At 46.0% G+C, this 21,114-nt stretch overlaps 2 protein-coding genes across 2 annotated transcripts in view; both read left to right on the plus strand.

The window, feature by feature from the left end:
• CNRIP1 (cannabinoid receptor interacting protein 1) overlaps positions 1 to 21,114 on the plus strand; it is a 164,578-nt gene that overhangs the window by 98,941 nt on the left and 44,523 nt on the right. The window lies entirely within an intron of this gene.
• Positions 83 to 19,324, plus strand: DNAAF10 (dynein axonemal assembly factor 10). Its single transcript, XM_056856955.1, has 8 exons — positions 83 to 277; positions 6,046 to 6,146; positions 7,948 to 8,078; positions 12,977 to 13,078; positions 14,045 to 14,160; positions 15,835 to 15,969; positions 16,947 to 17,044; positions 19,090 to 19,324. The coding sequence occupies exons 1-8, from the start codon at positions 83 to 85 to the stop codon at positions 19,295 to 19,297; spliced, it is 1,086 nt and encodes a 361-aa protein (XP_056712933.1). The 3' UTR covers positions 19,298 to 19,324.

Below are 21,114 nucleotides of genomic sequence, written 5' to 3' on the forward strand. Positions count from 1 at the left end.
CGTGCCGGAGTCGCCCCGGGTGGCGGTTGGAGGCGGCGCGGCGGGCGTGAGGAGGAGAAGGAGGAGGAGGCCGGGGGCGGCCATGTCGTCGCCGGGGTCCCTGCTGGAGAAGCCGCAGATCATCTCCCACACGCAGCAGGGCTTGAACTACACCGTCTTCGACTGCAAGTGGGTGCCGTGCAGCGCCCGCCTCCTCTGCCTGGGCAGCTTCCCGCGCGGCACCGGCGTCATCCAGCTCTACGAGCTGCAGGGCGGCCGCCTCAGCCTCCTCCGCGAAGTGAGTGCTGCGGGCCCGCACAACGCCCACTCCCCCCCTCCTCCTCCTCAGGGGAACCGCCTGCAGCACAAACCCCCCCCCATACAGAAACTCCCTCACGGGGTGAGGGTGGGGGAGAAGGGGACGGTGTGGCGTAGGGGTTAGAGCGCCTCGGGTTGCCAGCCTCCAGGGGGTGGCGGGAGGTCTCCCGCTATTCCTACTGATCTCCCGCCAAGCTACCAAAATGACATAACAATACAGCTATACACACTATACACACTACAGAGCTGAAACACACACGCTAAGACAAACAACGTGACTGTGCAAGGTGGGAAAAAGGGCAAGAGTCCAGTAGCACCTTAAAGACTAACAAAAATATTTTCTGGTAGGGTATGAGCTTTCAGGTATCTGAAGAAGTGAGGTATCTGAAGAAGGTATCTTCAGGTATCTGAAGAAGTGAGCTGTGGCTCACGAAAGCTCATACCCTACCAGAAAATATTTTTGTTAGTCTTTAAGGGGCTACTGGACTCTTGCCCTTTTTGACTACTGCAAACAGACTAACACGGCGACCCACTGTGAATTATCAAGGTGGGAAAGAGTGTCAAAATGACACAGCTGATGTTCATAGAGTCTCAATTGTAGAAGTGGCATCCAAAGGATTTTCAACGAGGAGACGGATCGTTTCGAGTTCACAATGAACAAATCTTCATCAGTCCTTCCTAAAATTCATATAAAACGTATACTAAACAATTGTTTACATACCAGATTGTCAAAACAGCCCTTGTACAGTCACGTTGTTTGTCTTAGCTTGTGTGTTTCAGCTTTGTAGTTTATATAGTGTGTATAGCTGTATTGTTATGTCATTTTGGTAGCTTATAAAGTTTTTGGCACCTGTACGGAGTTCCTCATCCTCCCGATATTAGTACAGTGGTGTCTATTTCTCCCCCATCCTCCAGGTGGTGGCTGGAGGTCTCCGGCTATTACTGCTGATCTCCCGCTAGTAGAGATCAGTCCCCCTGTAGAAAGTGGCCACTTTTTCGCAATGGGACTCTGTGGCACTGAAGCCCCTCCCCAAACCCCTCCCTCATCAGGCTTCGCCCCCAAAACCTCCAGGTCTTTCCCAACCCGGAGCTGGCAACCCTAATGCAGGTGAATACAAATCTTCAGGAAAATCCTCCAAGGGGAAGAGGAGAATCCCTGCCAGCTGGAAGGCAAAACATCACATATCAGTGTGTATGTAACTCATAAGCCTCTATGGCATTATAGCCTGCTGAAGTCCTGCCCTCAATAGGGTTGCCATCCTCCAGGTACTAGCTGGACGTCTCCTGCTGTTACAACTGTTCTCCAGCTGATAGAGATCAGTTCCCCTGGAGAAAATGGCTGCTTTGGCAATCGGATTCTATGGCATTGAAGCCCCTCCCCAAACCCTGCCCTTAGGCTCCGCCCCCAAAATCTGCAGGTAATTCCCAACCCAGAGCTGGCAACCCTAAGAGCATCAGACTAGGAGACCCATGCGCAAATCGCCACTTCTGCCATGCAAGCTTCCTGGGTGACCTGGGGACCAGCCTCCTGCTCTCAGCCTGGCCTACCTCACAGGGTTCTCATGAGGATAAAAGGAGAACAGTATCAGTCACCTGGTTGGCCACTGTGTGAACGGACTGCTGGACTTGATGGACCTTGGTCTGATCCAGCATGGCTTTTCTTATGTTCTTATATTCACTTTGAGTCTCCACTGGGGAGAAAAGCAAGGTATCAATAAAGCCAATAAAACCATTTTCTTTCTGTAGAGTAGCTAGGCTGGACCAGGCCCACGGTCCCTCTCATCTACCAGGGATGAAACTCTGGATGTTTGTTGAGTCTTGGCGTTTTAACCCAGGTTTTAAAATTGGAGTGGAAATCACCTGTACATTGCATCAGTGGTAGAGCATGCTGAAGGTCCCAGGTTCAGTCTCCCAAGTGAAAGGATCTAGCGCAGTGGTTACCAAACTTTTTGGACACCCCCCCCCTTGGTTCAACTTAACCCCAGTGCCCCCTATCCTATAAAAAGCATTATTCAAAATAGGGGTTTGCATGACTCACTAAAGAAGATAATAACAATGAAATTTCAAAACAGTAACAATTAATTGCTCGTCTTCAAAATCAAATTAAAACTTTTTAGTTGAAATTTATTCCACAAAACTGATGAACTTGATCCAGTGGTACCAGCCTTTCAAAGCCTGGGGAAAAAATTCTGATTGTTTCCACCAAATTTGCCAGCATGGTGCCATAGCTTGATGTATTGTAAATTAGTGAACAAAACAGTTGAAGGGGCCCACCTCCCCTGCTGCCCCCTTGCCTCTTAGTGCCCCCCTAGGTAATCCCACCGCCCCCTAGGGGTGGTACTACCCACTTTGGGAACCTCTGTTCTAGCAGTAGGGGTTGTGAAAGATCCTCTGGAGAGTCCCTGGAGAGTCGACGCCATTCTGATTAGACAGTATTGACTGTGATGGCCTGAGGGTCTGATTCAGTATAAGTCAGCTTCATATGTTCAAAGTGACCACTCCAAAGTCACCTGGTGAGTGACTCCAAGGAGCTCCAGTTCCTTTGTCCAAGTAACGTGAGGGGTTGAACGTGGTTCTCCCCTTCTTTGTCCTCACAAAGGCCCTGTGAGGCAGGGTAAGGGTGCCCTAGAGTAAATGGTCCAGGGTCACCCGGTAAACTGAATGACTGAATAGTGGTTTGATCCTGAATTGTTCCAGTTTTAGTCCGGCGCTCTGTTTGCTATGCACACTGGCCATTGTTCATCGTGTTTCAACCCAGATTTTAAAATTGGAGTGGAGATCACCTGTTCGTTGCATCATTTCTGGGCTTTGACTAAATCGCAAACAGAAGGCGCAGTGTAGGTGCCCTTCATTACTCTGTGCTGTAAATGTATCAAGAAGAAGAAGAGTTGGTTTTTATATGCCAACTTTCTCTACCACTTAAGGAAGAATCAAACCGGCTTACGATCACCTTCCCTTCCCCTCCCCACAACTGACACCCTGTGAGGTAGGTGGGGCTGAGAGAGTTCAGAGAGAACTGTGACTAGCCCAAGGTCACCCAGCAGGCTTCATGGTGAGGAGTGGGGAAACCAGCCCAGTTCACCAGATTAGAGTCTGCCACTCATGTGGAGAAGTGGGGAATCAAACACAGTTCTCCAGATCAGAGTCCACCTCTCCAAACCACTACTCTTAACCACTACACCACATTAGCTCTCCCCCTAACACCTCCCCCTTTGCAGAGACGAGTTTCTAGGGTTAGATTTGTGTCCAGTAGCACCTTAGAGACCGACAAGATTTCCAGTGCATAGTCTTTCGACAGTCAGATTTCCCTTTGTCAGATAAGTCAAGGAACTCTGACTCTCCAAAGCTTCTACCCTGAAGATCTTGTTGGTCTCTAAGGTGCTACTAGACCAACAAGATCTTCGGGATAGAAGCTTTGGAGAGTCAGAGTTCCTTGACTTATCTGACGAAGGGAAATCTGACTCTCGAAAGCCTATGCACTGGAAATCTTGTCGGTCTCCGAAACCAACTTCTTAGGGCAAGGCTTTGCTGTGACTACAGATTGTGTTTGCGACTGTTACTTTTAACGTCATTTGCTTGAAGATGGAAACCAAACAGAAGCTCTTAGTTAAAATCTGTATAAATTTAGTTTTATCAGCTAGGGAAAACAGTTTGTGTGTGTGTGTATACAGTTTTTCCCAAGCTGACCCAATGAAATTCATGTTGAACTCAAGTTTAAAAACGAGAACTTAATTTGATTTGCAGCCTTGACGTCTTTTCCCCACTAAGAGAATGGCTAATTTAAATCTTAATCTTTGAATTAAGAAGGTTGGTTTCTAATGAAATAGTTCCAGGTAATCCACTATCTGCGTCTCCGGTTGGAATAAAACAATAAGGAACAGAACCACTGGTCTTGGCGCAAATGCTTTCTGGCTCTGTTATGTTTGGCAGCGCAAGGTTCAGAAGTCGAGTGTTGTGTAGCGATGAATAACGATAGGGAAGGCCACGTTGGTCACCATGGTGATGGCCATTATTTTTGCCTGTGTACCCAGGGCCATTGCTTCCTGCAGCGAGTTGGTTGCTGTCACTATGGTAGTGCGGGGGAACTCAATATATTGGTCTTGTATAGCATCAAGAAGCACTAAGTGAAGTCCATTCCTGTGAGATAGGTTTTACTGCATTCAGCCAATCAGCCAAGCCCTGGATCTTGTTATAGAAAATTGCTCTATTTTCTGTAGCAACAATTGTGAAATTTATCTGTGTGTTTTAGAATAGCTTTCTAGTGACGAGCATCGGTTGGCAGCCCTCGCCTAAACGTATTTGATTTTTTGTTAAGCGGTCCTGCCCAAACCTTTCTGTGGCATATAGAACATTAGGGCTGATATTTGCCATGTGAAATATGAAGGTGGTGGAGGCAAAGACGGGACATAAGATACAAATCTGTAGCTGCTAAAAGGGTTTTTTTTTTACCAGCAGTTGTGTGTTTGCATCACAGCTCATACTCATTACAGAACCTTTTAAAAGGCTTATTGCAGCAGCGCTAGGTGCCAGCATAGCAGAGCTTCTCAACAAGCATTCTGCGAATGCAATCATTATTAAATTTGTATTGAGTTAACTTGATTTATTCAAGTCAGACCTAGGGCTTGTGACACAACTGAATACAAGCCATTCTCAGTGAGGTGTCTTCCCTCTTAAATGTGCAAACTTCAGTTTAAAAGGGGCAACATTTGGGAAGCATAGCCTTGATCATTTTTCTGTTCCGGCTAGGGGAACCCTTGGAGAAGAACTGAATGTTCCTCCACATCGTTTCTTAAAGCGCCAAGAGTCCATACGTACGTCATAGGTAAACCGAGGGAAGTAAAATCAGTTTCTTAAAATTACATCTGCTTCATGTTCACTTGCAGGCAGATGACATTACAAATCCAGGAATTATTGTGATTGCCGTTAACTCCTGTTAACGTTTCTCTTAAAGTTATCAGGTGTCAATTTCCCCAAAGCTTAGCAAAGTTAGATACATATTTTAAAACTCTGGTTGAAAATTAAATGTTAAAAAAAATGTTCTCCAACACTTTAGTAGGTGCAGAAAAGAGCAACCAAAATGATTTGGGGCTAGAGCAACTGCTCTGTGAAGAGCGGTTAAAACGCTTAGGGCTGTTTAGCTTGGAAAGAAGGCGGTTAAGGGGAGACCTGATAGAGCTCTATACAATTATGCTTGGTGTGGAGAGAGTGGACAGGGAGAAGCTTTTCTCCCTCTCTCATAATACCAGAACGCGGGGTCATCTGCTGAAGCTGGAGGGGGAGAGATTCAGAACTGATAAAAGGAAGTATTTCTTCACACAACGCATAGTTAAATGGTGGAACTCCCTGTCCCAGGATGTGGTGTTAGCTGCCAACTTGGAAGGCTTCAGGAGGGGAGTGGACATGTTCATGGAGGAGAGGCTATTCGTGGTTACTAGTAAAAATGAATGCTAGTCATGATGCATACATCTTCTCTCCAGGATCAGATGAGCATGCCGATTGTATTAGGTGCTTTGGAACACAGGCAGGATAATGCTGCTGCAGTCATCTTGCTTGTGGGCTTCCTAGAGGCACCTGGTTGGCCACTGTTTGAACAGACTGCTGGACTTGATAGACCTTGGTCTGATCCAGCAGGGCTTTTCTTATGTTCTTATGACATTCTGTGAGCTTCTGGTGTTGGCTAGAGGAGAACTATATAAATACATTAGTAAGCCCTGGTCTTTTTTTTAACGTTCTTTTTTCCCTTTCAAGATTGAAAAGTCAAAGCCTATTAAATGTGGAACTTTTGGCGCTTCCTCTCTACAACAAAGATATCTAGCTACAGGAGACTTTGGTGGAAATTTAAATATATGGTAAGAATACTAGATTTCTCCCCTAATATTGTGCAACACTTTTTAAAAATACTTGTATTTTCAGATAATTCATCAGCAGTATATCATCAAAATGGTCAATTGATTTAACCCCTGAAGTCAGGATCTTTGGGATTTTAGCCAGGAGTAATCTAATACAAGAAGTCAGTTTCAGGTAGCCGGCTCAAGGTTGGCTCAGCCTTCCATCCTTCCGAGGTCAATAAAATGAGTGCCTGTCTTGCTGGGGGTAAAGTCGATAACTGGGGTAGGCAGTGGCAAACCACCCCGTAAAACACAGTCTGCCTAGGAAACGTCGGGATGTGATGTCACCCCATCGGTCAGGAATGACCCAGTGCTTGCACAGGAGACTACTTTTACCTTTAATCTAATACAAAGCTTCTGTTTTGTAGAAAGCTGGGTTGATTATGTTGGCCTGGTGTGGTTTTTCTGGCATTTTGTATGAGAAGACGCTGATGGAGATCCCAGGAACTAGTTCTGCCTGCCCAAGGGGACATGATGGCTGTTCCTTTCAAACAGAAGCCTCCTCTTCCCGAGGCCACAAGGCAGACTGCCTTGGAACCAAGCTTTCCAAAGCCAGGTGTGGTAAGCCACAGTGGCTAAATGCACGGAGAGAAAAAGTGCACCCATTTCCACTGGGCATGGTCATGTTTTTGAATGTGTGTAAAGCAGCACTGCGGATCCTGGCCATTGCCATTTGTCCAAGGTGGGAGCTGGAAGGGACCTCAAGGATCATGTAGTCCAAAGCTTCTTAAACTCTGGGTCGCGACCCCATATGGGGTCATGTAACTGAATTTTGGGGGGTCGCAATTTTTAAAAAAAAATTCAAAAAATTCTAATGTTTAGCCAAAAATGTTCGATTTAATTTCAACCCGTAGGTTCTGGCCTGACCTTCCGGGGCACCACCTTTTTTTCTCCTACCAATAAAAATGAAGACCACCCTAAAAGTACTTGTAAACAAACATTTATTATAAGGTCACATCGAAAAGAGGAAGACCCAACAAGAGATGGATGGACTCTGAAGGAAACCACGGCCCTCAATTTGCAAGACCTGAACAAGGCTCAGCACATTGATTCATAGGGTCGACAGGAGTCGGAAGCGACTTGACGGCACACACATGTTGCACACCTAGTTCCAGAGACATTTTTGTGCAGGGTTTTTGTTTGCATGTTTTGATATTTTGTGTCCAAGAGTCTCCGAAGTCAGAAAAGTAAGTTTCCAAGGGCTTAATTATGAGCAGAGATGTAAACAACGAAAGCTTTACGCCAGAGACGGGGCTGGACAAACACTTTATATCCTGAGGAATCAGCGTTACATTTGAGGACAACAACTCAGCATAGAGCTCAAGAAAGAACTTCAAAATTCTAGGGGGCAGCGGCCAGTGTACATCAAACAATCCACTGGGATTCTTTTTTTTAGACAGAACTGTAGAACAAGCTGAAAAAAAGTGTATTTAAAAAGAATTCTTATACTTTAAAGTCCTACTATTTAAGGGCTAACCCAGTTGAGGAATAACCCTGAATCTTTGTATTACGAAGGCTGTAGCTAAATCCATGAGATCTACTGTTGTTGCTTATTGGCTGAGTAAACTCCAGTTTTGATTAATGGATTGTTGTCTCCAGAATTTTCACAAATGCCTTTAGGTATTGTAACGGCAACTGCGGTTGCGCGTGAATAAACAGACCGGTTTGTTTTCAGAGCAAGATGTTGAATGTCGAATTCAACACATGGAAAGCTGTCCATGAACACAAAATAACTCCTTTTTTTTTTTTTTTAACTCTTCAGGAATTTGGAAGCTCCAGAACTCCCAGTGTACTCTGTGAAGGGACATCAAGAAATCATCAACAGTATTGACGGTGTCGGTGGCTTAGGAATTGGGGAAGGAGCACCAGAAATTGTGACGGGAAGTCGTGATGGTGAGTTGTCCCCCTGGTAGAGTTACTCTTCGGGGAGGGGAGATGGGTCAGCATAAACAGTCAAGCATAAATGTATTGCTTAAAGGTGACTGATTTTGTCTGCAGTTAACATGCTATAATGTGGAAGACGATAATCCGCTATTGAAAAGTTCAGAATGATAAAGTTTAACTGCATATCCAGTTATGCTGACTGGTTCTGCCCAAAAGGCACAATTCCTTTTCTTTGTGTTTTTGTTTTGTTTTGTTTTCTGTTTTTATTTTTCTCTACCTTTTAGATGACAAAAAAGATACATATACTAATGTAGCATAGGATGCAGGAATTGATGGGTTTTTTGCTCTCTTTAATATGCAGCGTATTTGCAATCTGCTCGTGGAAAACTAGGGCATTTATACTTTTATAATTTCATAAATATGCCAGATCATACAATTGTGTGTGCTCACTGGCTTGTTACTGATGCCTTTTATGTTGCCAAAGCAATAAAATAAATTGAAGGTGGAAAGTTTACATCTGTACGCAAAATTGCCTTTACCAGTAGCCTTTGGATACCGAGAACCCAAGCTGTGTCTGTTTTTAGGCTAGGATACCTTTGTGCAGATGTGGAGTCAGAAAGAGTGTGTGGAAATCACATGGTGCAGGATAGGGGTGTGTCTTTCTTATTCTCCTTAGTGCAGGAAAAGAGGAGATCAGAATGCCCCCCGGACATCATGGAAGAGCTATGCTTACACTCTTTCCTTAGGCTAGGGGTTTCGAACTCATTTGTTACAAGGGCCAGATATTACATAAATGTCACTTGGTCAGGTTGGGTCATGCCTTCCAGCCCAGATCGGGAAGGGGTGTGTGTGACTGCCTTGCAAGACGGATAAGAGCTCTCAAGGGTCCGGACCTGGTCCCCGGGCCTTATTTTTGACACCCCTGCCTAAGGCTGTTTCTTGGCATCAGCAGGCAATAGCCTTGGTCGTCCTCCCCCCCCCCCCAGAGAATTGTCTTTACCTAGCTGACTCAGTCCCTTGACCTGGATAGCCCTGGATAGCCTGATCTCATCAGATCTCTGTAGATAAGCAGGGTCAGCTGGTTAGTACTTGGATGGGAAGTCCAGGGTTGCTACTCAGAGGCAGGCAATGGCAAACCACCTCTTCTCATCCCTGGACAACCCAGGCTAGCCTGATCTTATCAGAGAAGCTATGCAGGGTAAGCCCTGGTTAGTATTTGGATGGGAGACCACCGAGGAAGTCCAGGGTTGCTGCCCAGAGGCAGGCAGTGGCAAGCCACCTCTGCTCTGACCTGGATGGACCAGCCTAGCCTGATCTCATCAGATCTCGGACGCTTACGAGGGTTGGCCCTGGCTTGTACTTGGATGGGAGACCACCAAGGGTCGCTACACAGAGGCAGGCAATGTCAAACGACCCGTTTGTCTCTTGCCTCAATGGCACTTTCCACCACTAGCTGACTCAGCACTGCACTGCTCTTTGCAGGACTGGCATTGACTGAATGTTCAGCCAATTCTGGCATCGAGGGCTACAAGGAGGGTCCGGTTGTTTGTTTCTGATTTCCGGTTCCTTGGCCCGATACCAAGTGGCAGGACTCAAGAGAGAGCTGGCAGTGTCTCCTGAGAGCGTTCTGGGCCACACGCTGGCTTCCCAAATCCATCTGCCGGATTTTTATCCCAGGATTACGGACAGGCCCATGCTGTCACAGCGGCCATTTGCTGGGAGAGGAGAGCAGGGTGTGAGGGGAAAACCAGAGGGAAGGAGCTGGGGGGCTATAGGAAGGCGAACAAATGCATGTGCGGAGGAAGAGAGAAGGGAGATAAAAGGGTTAAAAATCTGTCCCCTCTTCCATTCCCCCTTGACCTATTTCCTGTTGAATGCCAGATGTGTGTTCTGATGCTACCAGTGAATCCAGATGTGTGGTATTTTCCTTTTAATTGAGACCGATGATATCCTGCCTGTCTGTAACAATGTCACATGCAATGCAGTGTACAACAATACAATGATGCACACAATATTACTGGGGCGGATCCAACCTTCATCCAAGTAGCCTTCCTCCAGTTTAGGTGGTTCCTCCTCCAATGGAAGAGTTACTTCATAGATTGCATAGAATCATAAGAGTTGGAAGGGGCCATACAGGCCATCTGGTGTGCGGCTGGGGACTGCAGCAGTGTGAAAGCAGTGACTTCTAGGGGTGCGCACCTGAAAAATAAATAGCAGTGTTTTTTTATTTCAGGAAGGGCATAAATACCAACAGGGTGTCTGTTGTGGGGAAGGTGATTGTAAGCCAGTTTGAGTCTCCCTTAAGTGGTAGAGAAAGTTGGCATATAAAAACCAATTCTTCTATTCAGTGGTATTCGGGTACTCCATTACTGTTCTGGAGTTCCAGGATCACTCAGGTTATGTTATTCCCTGTGGGGGACCGTGGGGGATTGGGTCTTGAGTGGCAGTTTTTCAGCTCAACAGCATCAACATTTCTGGGGAGCTAGTGCTGCCTGTCCACTAATGACCCCCCCCAAGTTTCAAGCGAATTGGACCAAGGGGTCCAATTCTGCAGTCCTCTGAACCAGGTGCCTCCCAGTCACCCTATTTGTAGGGGTTTGACTAGAAGAAGAAGAGTTGGTTTTTATATCAAACAGGCTTACGATCTCCTTTCCTTCCCCTCCCCACAACTGACACCTTGTGAGGTAGGTGGGGCTGAGAAAGTTTGGAGAGAACTGAATTTCAGAGAGAACTGAATTTCACGGGCTACATGCTCCTTGGCACACAGGGATGCTGCTTTAGGGTTTTGGGGGTTTTTCTTGGGCCATCAAGTCACAACTGACTTTTGGCGGCCCCGTGGGGTTTTAAAGGCAAGAGACGTTTGGGGGTGGTTTGCCATTGCCTGCCTTCGTGTCAGGACTGGGAGGTCTCCCATCCAAATACTTACCAGGGTTGAGGCTGAGAGTGTGTGACTTGCCCAAGGTCACTCAGCAAGCTTTCATGTTGTGAGTGGGGATTTGAACCTGGGTTTCCCAGATCCTAGTCCGACACCTTAACCACTACAACATGCTGGCTTTCCTGCTTTAGGTACAAGAAGAAGAGTTGGTTTCTGTATGCTGACTTTCTCTACCACTTAAGGAAGAATCAACCCAGCTTACAATCACCTTCCCCTCCCCACAACAGACACCCTGTGAGGTAGGTGGGGCTGAGAGAGCTCTGAGAGCTGTGACTAGCCCAAGGTCACACAGCTGGCTTCATGTGGAGGAGTGGGGAAACGAATCCAGTTCACCAGATTAGCCTCCGCCACTCATGTGGAGGAGTGGGGAATCCAACCCGGTTCTCCAGATTAGAGTCCACTGCTCCAAACCACCACTCTTAACCACTACACCACAATGGAGTAAATCCTCTTGGGTGCCTCAGTAATGAAAAAGGGCGTCAAAGATTTATCTGGAAGACACATCCATGACTCTTTGACGATTTTGTGACTCATTTTGTTTTGCTACATGAGCTAGTATACAAACGAGTAACCAATGATTTAAGAAAAACTAGCTTTTCTAGTACATTCCCTTGAAACTAGCAGTCTCATGTTTTTACTAGTTTTGGATTACACCCAGATGTTGGAATACAGCAGTAGTAACTGTTCAGGTATATTTGGTGGCCTGGTAATGTTGAGCATACATTAAAGTTTGCTGATTTATAACTTTATAAACCCAAAGAAGCTTTTCCTGGGTGTTGGTTTCTGGACCTCTTGCTGTCGTCAAGGAATATCAAATGAGGACCAGAACTCTTGATTCTAAACACGCTTCAAATCTAAGTAGCACTTTAGGATTTTTAAAAGTTGAAATCTGTAACACCAAGTACCATCTTAAAAAAGCATTCCTTTTTCGCACTTCCTGACCACTGCCACTCTTATGGATTTTTCTTAGCCACTATATCCTTGGTAACAGTGTGATTGGTCAGTCCTTTTTCCATTCAGGGTTCCTCAGCTGCCATCTGATATGGTTACAAGTATACTGCAATCAGATCTACATATGCTGTATGTTCTATTTTGAGTTCCACATGGAACAGAGTTTTTACATAAGTCATTAAGGGGCTGGAGCAAACTGATACCTGCATATGGGCGGATGCAAGAACAACAGCGTAAAGCAAGCCAATTGCAATCAGTTCTGTGCAGGATCTACATTTATAGTATTAATTTGGTCTGCTGAATGAAGAAAACAGCCTTCAGGTTCTGGAAAGTAGTTCTTTTTTTTTAACTGACTTCCATTTTATGTAGCTTTGCTGATTTTATCATTCCTTAGGGCAGAGGGGAACAGGTGATCTCCATTTAATCTGTTCGGTCATTACAGTATGTGAAACATAAGGAACGGCCAAAGACGATAAAGCCTGTTAGACACGTTCTAGAGAGCCAGCGTGGTGTAGAGTTTAAAAGCGGTGGTTTGGAGTGGTGGACTCTGATCTGGCTCTCGAAAGACTATGCACTGGAAATCTTGTCGGTCTCTAAGGCGCTACTGGACTCAAACCTAACCCTAAAAACTCGTCTCTGCAAAGGGGGAGGTCTTAGGGAGACAGCCATTGTGATCTGGAGAACCGGGTTTGATTCCCCACTCCTCTACATGAGCGGCGGACGCTAATCTGGTGAACCGGGTTGGTTTCCCCACTCCTACACATGAAGCCAGCTGGGTGACCTTGGGATAGTCACAAACTCTCAGCCCCACCTACCTCACAGGGTATCTGTTGTGGGGAGGGGAGGGGAAGGGAATGTGATTGTAAGCCAGTTTGATTCTCCCTTAAGTGGTAGATAAAGTCGGCAGATAAAAACCAACTTCTCCTCTTCCTCTTTTTCTTTTTCTTCTTCTTCTTCGTGGAGGGGCTGAAAAAGGAGGGCCATGAGCCAGAAAAGGGTAATGAACTGTCCATCCTTGCAGGCACCGTGAAGGTGTGGGACCCAAGACAAAAAGACTTTCCGGTTGCCAACATGGAGCCAGCTCAAGGGGAGAGCAAGAGAGACTGCTGGACTGTGGCATTTGGTAAGTTCCACAGGTTAATTAATCCCGAATGGCAGAGGGAAATAGCAGTCACAGAATTTGCCTTCCACTCATCAGTTTTGTCTCCAAGTATGACAACATTGAGCTTCCAGAGGCCCCACTCATTTGCTTCTGGTAGGATTATCAGGTAGTCAAAACACACAAGGGGGTTTAAGGTTTCCATGTGCAAATGAACACAGCCCACAAATTTCTGAATCTGGAAAACTAGACTCCAGGGGCTTCCTTTTGTGTTTGACACGTCCTGGTGTTCAGCTGCCTGTTGCAGAGACAGCACTGGATATTCTGTTCTCCTATCGCAGAGAATCGTATTGGTGAAAGGGGCCATACAGGCCATCTAGTCCAACCCCCTGCTCAGTGCAGGATCAGACTAGAGCATCCCTGACAATTGTTTGTCCAGCCTCTGTTTAAAGACTGCCAGTGAAGGGGAGCTCACTATCTCCCTAGGTAGCCGATTCCACTGTTGAACAACCCTAACTGTAAAAAATGTTCTCCTAATATCCAGCCGGTACCTTTCTGCTCACAATTTATACCCATTTTGCGAGTCCTATCCTCTGCTGCCACCAGGAACCACTCCCTGCCCTCCTCTAAGGGACAGCCCTTCCAATACTTCAAGAGAGCAATCATCCCCCCTCAACCTCCTCCAGACTAATCGTTCCCAACTCCCTCAGCCTTTCCTCATAGGGCTTGGTCTCCAGAAGAAGGTGGCATTAAACTTCATACCTCAATCTAAGATCTAAGCATCTTCCAACCACTCCCTTTTTCACTGTTGTTAAACGCCTTCACCTTGGTCCCAAGGAACACTCCTAACTCATTCACACATCTCCTTTCCAGAACTATCTCCTAACGTGACCACAGGCTAGGGATAATTTCAGTGCATAACGATGGATTCGCTGTAGGAACGTTTGGCGATTCTTTCTTGAAATGGTGGTCCTTTTTCTCCCTAACCAGGCAACGCTTATAATCAAGACGAGCGGGTTGTCTGTGCCGGCTACGACAACGGAGACATTAAGCTGTTCGACCTTAAAACCATGACGCTGCGATGGGAGACCAATATCAAGAACGGGGTAAATGTTTCACAAAGACACCGTCTGAAGCTTTTGATAGACATGGATACTTCCAGCATGAAATGTATTCTTGCTAGGATATTGGTAAGAAGCCCTGTGGCGCAGGGTGGTAAGCTGTAGTACTGCAGTCCAAGCTGTGCTCACAACCGGAGTTTGATCCTTACGGAAGTCGGTTTCAGGTAGCCGGCTCAGGGTCGACTCAGCCTTCCATCCTTCTGAGGTCGGTAAAATGAGTTCCCAGCTTGCTGGGGGTAAAGGGAAGATGACTGGGGAAGGCAATGGCAAACCACCCCGTAAACACAGTCTGGCTAGTAAACGTCGGGATGTGACATCACCCCATGGGTCAGGAATGACCCGGTGCTTGCATGGGGGAATATCTTTACCTTTAGGATATTGCCGCAGCATATTCTGGTTTTGTTGCTTGTCTTGATTAGCCTGGTTGATGAAGTTTGGCTCGGTTGTTTTGGATAGTGATTGTGCTCAGTTTTGCCTAAATAGTGAGATTGTGGCTAGAGAGAAAACGCTCTGCTCTAAACACTCTATTTGTTGTAACTGAGTTTCTCTTTCGAGAAAGCTTAGAGCATTAACTCAGCTTCAGTATACCCTTGTGCTTCAAATTTTTGAAATGGCATTGAAGGATGTGTCCCTAACAGAACCTCAGTTTCAGAGACTTTAGTGGGCTGGCAACAGCAAACACCCCCCCACACACACACACAGTTTCAGCCTTTGGCAGGATGGTCCAATGTGGAATGGAAATGAATGGGCTATTCTAATGTAAACACACACACCCTTCCCAGGTGCCCAAGATCCCAGACACTTTGGGTGGCACGCTTGAGCCCTAGTAAGGTTTTAGGAGAGCCAGCGTGGCGTAGTGGTTAAGAGCGGCGGACTCTAATTTAGAGAACCGGGTTTGATTCCCCGCTCCTCCACATGAAGCCTGCTGGGTGACCGTGGGCCAGTCACAGATCTCTCCGAACATGCAGAGTCAGGCGATGGCAAACCCACTTCCGAAGGCCTCTTGCCTACAGGGTTGCCATAAGTCAGCTGTGACTTGACTGCGTAACCGCGCACACACACACATACACCCACAAGGTTTTGGGGTTTCTGTCACTTCTCGCCCTTTGAAGTTCAGTTTGGGCAGGCTTGCGGGGTCCAAACTGGACAGTGTAGAGTAAAGTTAAATTGTGGAACTCCCTGCCCCAGAATGTGGCGATGGCTGCCAACTTGGAAGGCTTTAAGAGGGGAGTGGACATGTTCATGGAGGAGAGGGCTATCCATGGCTACTAGTCCAAATGGATACTAGTCATGATGCATACCTATTCTCTCCAGGATCAGAGGAGCATGCCTATTATGTTAGGTGCTGTGAAACACAGCTGCTGCAGTTGTCTTGTTTGTGGGCTTCCTAGAGGCACCTGGTTGGCCACCGTGTGAACAGACTGCTGGACTTGACGGGCCTTGGCCTGATCCAGCATGGCCTTTCTTATGTTCTTATGTTTTTATCTGATACCAGCAACAAGACCACTGTACAAGAGACGTTTCCACAAAGAAAAACAAAAGTGCACCACCAAGGAGTGCAGATAGTCCCTGGTTACAGCTGTAAACTAATATATGGAGGATTGCTTTGCAGGCGGCAAGCATTCCGCCGAAACTGAACGCTTGCTTTTGCATTTCTAGGTCTGCAGTGTCGAGTTTGACAGGAAGGATATCAATATGAACAAGCTGGTAGCGACATCCCTGGAAGGGAAATTCCACGTTTTTGACATGCGAACTCAGCATCCGGCGAAAGGTTTTGCTTCTGTTTCAGAAAAGGTGCTGTATAAAGAAAAAAAAAAAGGGGGTGGGGGAGAAACTCAACCTAAAAGTGAGGGGAAACCAAAGGGGCTGAGCTCAACACTATCTAATGTAACAACAAATAAATATACTTTTATTGTATAGTGTGCACAGCTGTATTTAAAAACACAGGGCCTAAAATGCAGGCTTCCTAAAAAGCACAAAGAATAAATGTTTTAAAATATTACGAACACATACACAGTTGATGCTTGTAATGTATTTGCAGTGCCATATGGATGTGTGCAATACGCTTTATCATTGATTGATGCTACACACATCCATATGGCATTGTAAATACATTGCAAGACCTCTGTGTGAGCCAATTTAAATGGTGAAAATTCCGTGTTTTACAACAGCAAGTGACAATGGGCCACACAATATAAAAGGTCATTATTTTACAGCATACCTTTATATGTATTTCTGGATGTCTTTCTAAAATACGTGAATGTATATATGACCACTGAAGAAGGCCACGTAGGCTGAAATGCGTTTGGGTTATTGGTCATTTATATTGATTTTTGATATCAACTATGTTGGAAAATTAGCAACTATTTTTATATATTCTTTTAATTGATCAGCCTTTATATTTAAGGCCTAGTGTCTTTTTAATTTAGCGTACCCTCGAATGTGAGGGCCATCTGGCTGTGATATCTGTCACCCCATTGATCACCAGGGTTGATTCGGCTGATCTGGCTGGCTAGGCGGGTGTCCCTCCCTCCCTCACCACTCCATGTGCGTCCCTCCCGAAGCTGCGCTCTCGGTGGAAGAGGACAACCATCCCAGATAGAAGGAGTGTACCGTTCTTCGTTCAAGGGTATACGATAGCTGCGCTCCCCTGCTAGAACCTCCAAACAAGAATTTAGTGTACCCTGCATAATAAACACGACTGGACCCCCATTGTGTTTAGTGTCAACCTTGCTTATTGCAAACCTTTACACACCTTTGCTGTTTGTCAGGCGCACAAATCGACCATGTGGCAGGTGCGGCACCTCCCGCAGAACAGGGACATCTTCGTGACCAGCGGAGGAGCTGGAAACCTTCACCTTTGGAAGTAGTAAGTGTTTCTGCTCGGGCCCGGGCTAGGAGGGAGAGTAGCAGTGGTCCTTTCTGGAATGTGCCAGACTCTGTACAGTTCTGCATACTAGACCGTGGAGCTTGTAGGTACACCTTTGAAAACTTTATTTACTTGTGTAACGGGCCTCTGCCATGGTAGGATTCATTCCTGACACAGAGAAATGTCTTGTTAGGGCTGGGAGTGCTGTAGGTAACTGCTTAATTCTGCTTCAGTTGGGGCGGGGTGCCTGTGCGGTTTTGTCGAGGTGCTTAAGAACCTTGTTTTCATGGGCACGTTCTTTTCCTGCTACCTGCGTTTGCCCTGACCTGGATGGCCCTGGCTAGCCCTATCTTGTCAGATCTCAGCAGCTAAGCAGGGTTGGCCCTGGTCAGTATTTGGATAGGAGACCACCAAGGAAGTCCAGGGCTGCTACACAGAGGCTATTATTATTATTGTTGTTGTTATTACTATTATATTTAATCTTATATCCCACCTTTCTCTTTGCCGAAGCTGGTCTCAGGGCGGCTCACACCAATAAAGCAACATAAAACATAGCAATGTATACATTATTAAGTTAAAAACAACAGATCTAAGTTTAAAAATCCAGGTGGCACTCAACCAGGGCACAGAGGCCAAGGGCCAGCCAGCCTGATGCAAATCACCTCTGTTTGTCTCTGCCCTGACTGGGATGGCCCAGACTAGCCCAACCTTGTCAGGTCTCGGAAGCTAAGCAGGGTCAGCCCTGGCAAGTATTTGGATGGGAGACCACCAAAGTCCAGGGTCACTACGCTGAGGAAGGCAATAGCAAACCATTTCTGATAGTCTCTTGCCATGAAAACCCTACAGGGTCACCATAAGTCAGCTGCGACTTGACGGCACTTTACACACACCCAAGTTCATAGTACTCAGTGGGCTTAGAAGGGTGGAACTGTGCTTAAGGTAGGACTGTTAATGAGCTGATTACCAAACGTAAGAACCACACAGCTATCCTGGCCTGGGTGAGTCAAAGACAGGAGAAGATTTGACTTTTGTGAATGGTTTATTCATGTTATTTATAGTCTGCCTTTCTAATAGGGACTCAACATTGGTTACACAAAATGGCGCATTGCATAAACAATGCATTAGGGTTTTAGAAGTCTGGAAAGACATATCACCAAGCATAATACGTCTTACGCTGAGAGCCAGCGTGGTGTAGAAGTTAAGAGCGGTGGACTCTAATCTGGAGAACCGAGTTTGATTCCCCACTCCTCCACATGAGCGGTGGACTCTAATCTGGTGAAACGGGTTGGTTTCCCCACTCTTCCACATGCAACCCGCTGGGTTGACCTTGGGCTAGTCACAGTTCTCTTAGAGTTCTCTCAGACCCACCTGCCTCACAAGCAGTAGAAAAGAGCAAGAGTCCAGTAGCACCTTAAAGACTAACAACATTTCTGGCAGGGTAGGAGCTTTTGTGAGCCACAGCTCACTTCTTCAGATACTTCAGAGCTGTGACTCACGAAAGCTCCTACCCTGCTGGAAATTTTGTTAGTCTTTAAGGTGCTACTCTGGACTCTTGCTCTTTTCTACTGCTAGTGACAAACACACGATCTACCTCACAAGTGGGGAGGGGACAGGAAGGTGATTGTAAGCCTCTTTGAGACTCCTTAAAGGTAGAGAAAAGCGGGGTATAAAAACCAACTCTTCTTAAGCAGTGAAAAATTTACATAATGGGGTCCTACTTACAGCAAGCTATATACAGCAGTGTAGACAACAGCCCCTAATAATTTATCCAAGTCAGTTTGTGAACCATTCTGTACAGTGTGACCCTATTACCTGTGCAGGAAAGGCCTCTTTGATAGCTCAGTTTTGCATAGCTGGTGGAAAGCCAGGAGAGCAGGAACCTTCCTGACCTCCTCTGCCAAGGCCGTTCCATAAGGTGGGGGGCCACAATGGAGAAAGCATGCATATGGGCAGTATGTTTTTGTGAACCATTACTGTAAAAACTGTGTCTCGGTAAAAAGGGTCCTTGGTCTACGTTTCCAAACTGGACTTGCTTTTATTTCCAGCGACTATCCGGCACAGCGCTCCAAGAAGGATTCCGAAGGGAGAGAATTGGGGGTCGCCGGGTCGGTCAGCCTTCTGCAAAACGTGACCTTGTCCACTCAGCCCATTTCCAGCCTTGACTGGAGCCCTGACAAACGGGGCCTCTGCGTTTGCAGCTCCTTTGACCAGACTGTGCGAGTCCTCATTGTCACTAAACTGAACAGGGTTTGACAGAAGAAGGATTTCTACCAAAGGAAAGCTTCCCTATGCATTTCTGAGCAAGCTGTTCTTTTCAAAGATCAGTGAAATCCTGACGCCGTAGAAAGAAAATGTGGAAACAGAGTTTCCGGGGCTGGGTTTTTTGTTTTTAAATCTCTTAGAAATGTAAAATTAATTTCTATAAAACTTGCCTCCTGATTTAGCACATGAAAACCACCTGTTTTATTTGGTTTGATGCTCTTGAGTTCAGAGTTCACAAAGTCCTTTACATTCACTGCATTTTATGTTTGTTTATCCTTTGTTACATCTTTACATGTGCATTTTGTGTGCCTCCATTCCACAAGACCATCCAGTAATTTTATGACATCCTAGAAGACAGACCTCAGAAGCAGCAAGTGTCTGTGCTTCAGTGCGCTGCATTTGTTAGTATGTTTGTCTGTATAGATTGCACTTATTTGTGTGTTAAAAATCTGAACAATTATGTTTAATAGAATAAAGGTATAATATTTGCAGTAGAGTTTTTCCTCATCTTTACTACTTGCTAAAAGTTGCATTAGAAATGTGCATGAAGGAATCATATTTTTGTATATTTATGTTATTTATAGGGCACCTTTTTCACTGAGAGTCAAGGCAGATGGCATAGTGGAAGTCAATGCAATCGATAGGATGAAGCATTTCATAAGCAATGTAGTAAGATGGGATTATTGCCATCTGAAAGCAAAGACATGATATGTTAAACCAGGGGTGTTGAACTCATTTGTTACAAGGGCTGGATATGACATAAATGTCACTTGGCCGTGGTGGACCATGCCTTGCCAGCCCAGATCAGGAGTGGGGTGTGAGTGGCTGGCTTGCAGGCCGGATAAGAGCTCTCAAGGGGTTGGATCTGGTATGTTTGACACCCCTGTGTTAAAACAATGTGGAAAATGGCCTTACATAAGTAGAAAACAAAGCAGTACGGCAAACAGATAAATACCTAATGTATGCAGTGATACAGTTCATGGTCCCGTTCGTTTCACTAAAGCACCTTTCTGAACCATTCTGTCATATGATAGCCTTATACTTTTATATAAATGCTCTTCTGAACAACTCTGTTTCACATAGTTTGTGGAACGACAGAAGTGTAGGAGCCTTCCTGACCTCCTCGGGCAGGCCAATCCACAAGGTGGGGGCCACAACTGAGAAGGCCTGGGGGTGGAGCCTGAGGAGGATGGGGTTTGGGGAGGGGAGGGACTTCAGTGCCATGGAGTCCAATTGTCAAAGTGGCCATTTTCTCCAGGGGAGCTGATTTCTGTCGCCTGGAGGTCAGTAGTAATAGCAGGAGATCTCCAGCCACCACCTGGAGGATCTTCAACAAACAAAAAAACCTATGCTGCTATAGTAGAAACTGCAAACAACAACCAGCACGGGGCTCAATAAATTCTAATACATATGCAACTATGTCTAACTATTTACATACTTTAATTATAATTTTCTTAAAACACCTCACCAGTTTGAGAACTACTCAATCCTTAGGTGCTGGAGGTTGGCTACCCTCCCCCCTTGTGACAGCCCGGTTCGGCTGAGACAGAGTGACTTCCCCAAGGTGAACTTCATGGCTCAGTGGTGCTATAAACCTGGATCTCTCCAGCCCAACGGTGATACCTCTCCTAACATGACCCTGTGTTCGGCGGCCGCTCTAAATCTAGACCATCCTTATATGGAGTACAGTATTTCACTTGCATCACAGCTACAGATATTCCCTGTGAATTGGGCTTTTGCAAGGCACCACTGCTGCGTGAATCAAAAATACAGGCGCAGCAGGAAAGCAGGCTAGATTTCTTAGCAGG

The sequence above is a fragment of the Euleptes europaea genome, chromosome 10 (assembly GCF_029931775.1).
Source record: "Euleptes europaea isolate rEulEur1 chromosome 10, rEulEur1.hap1, whole genome shotgun sequence".
Classification (NCBI taxonomy): domain Eukaryota; kingdom Metazoa; phylum Chordata; class Lepidosauria; order Squamata; family Sphaerodactylidae; genus Euleptes; species Euleptes europaea.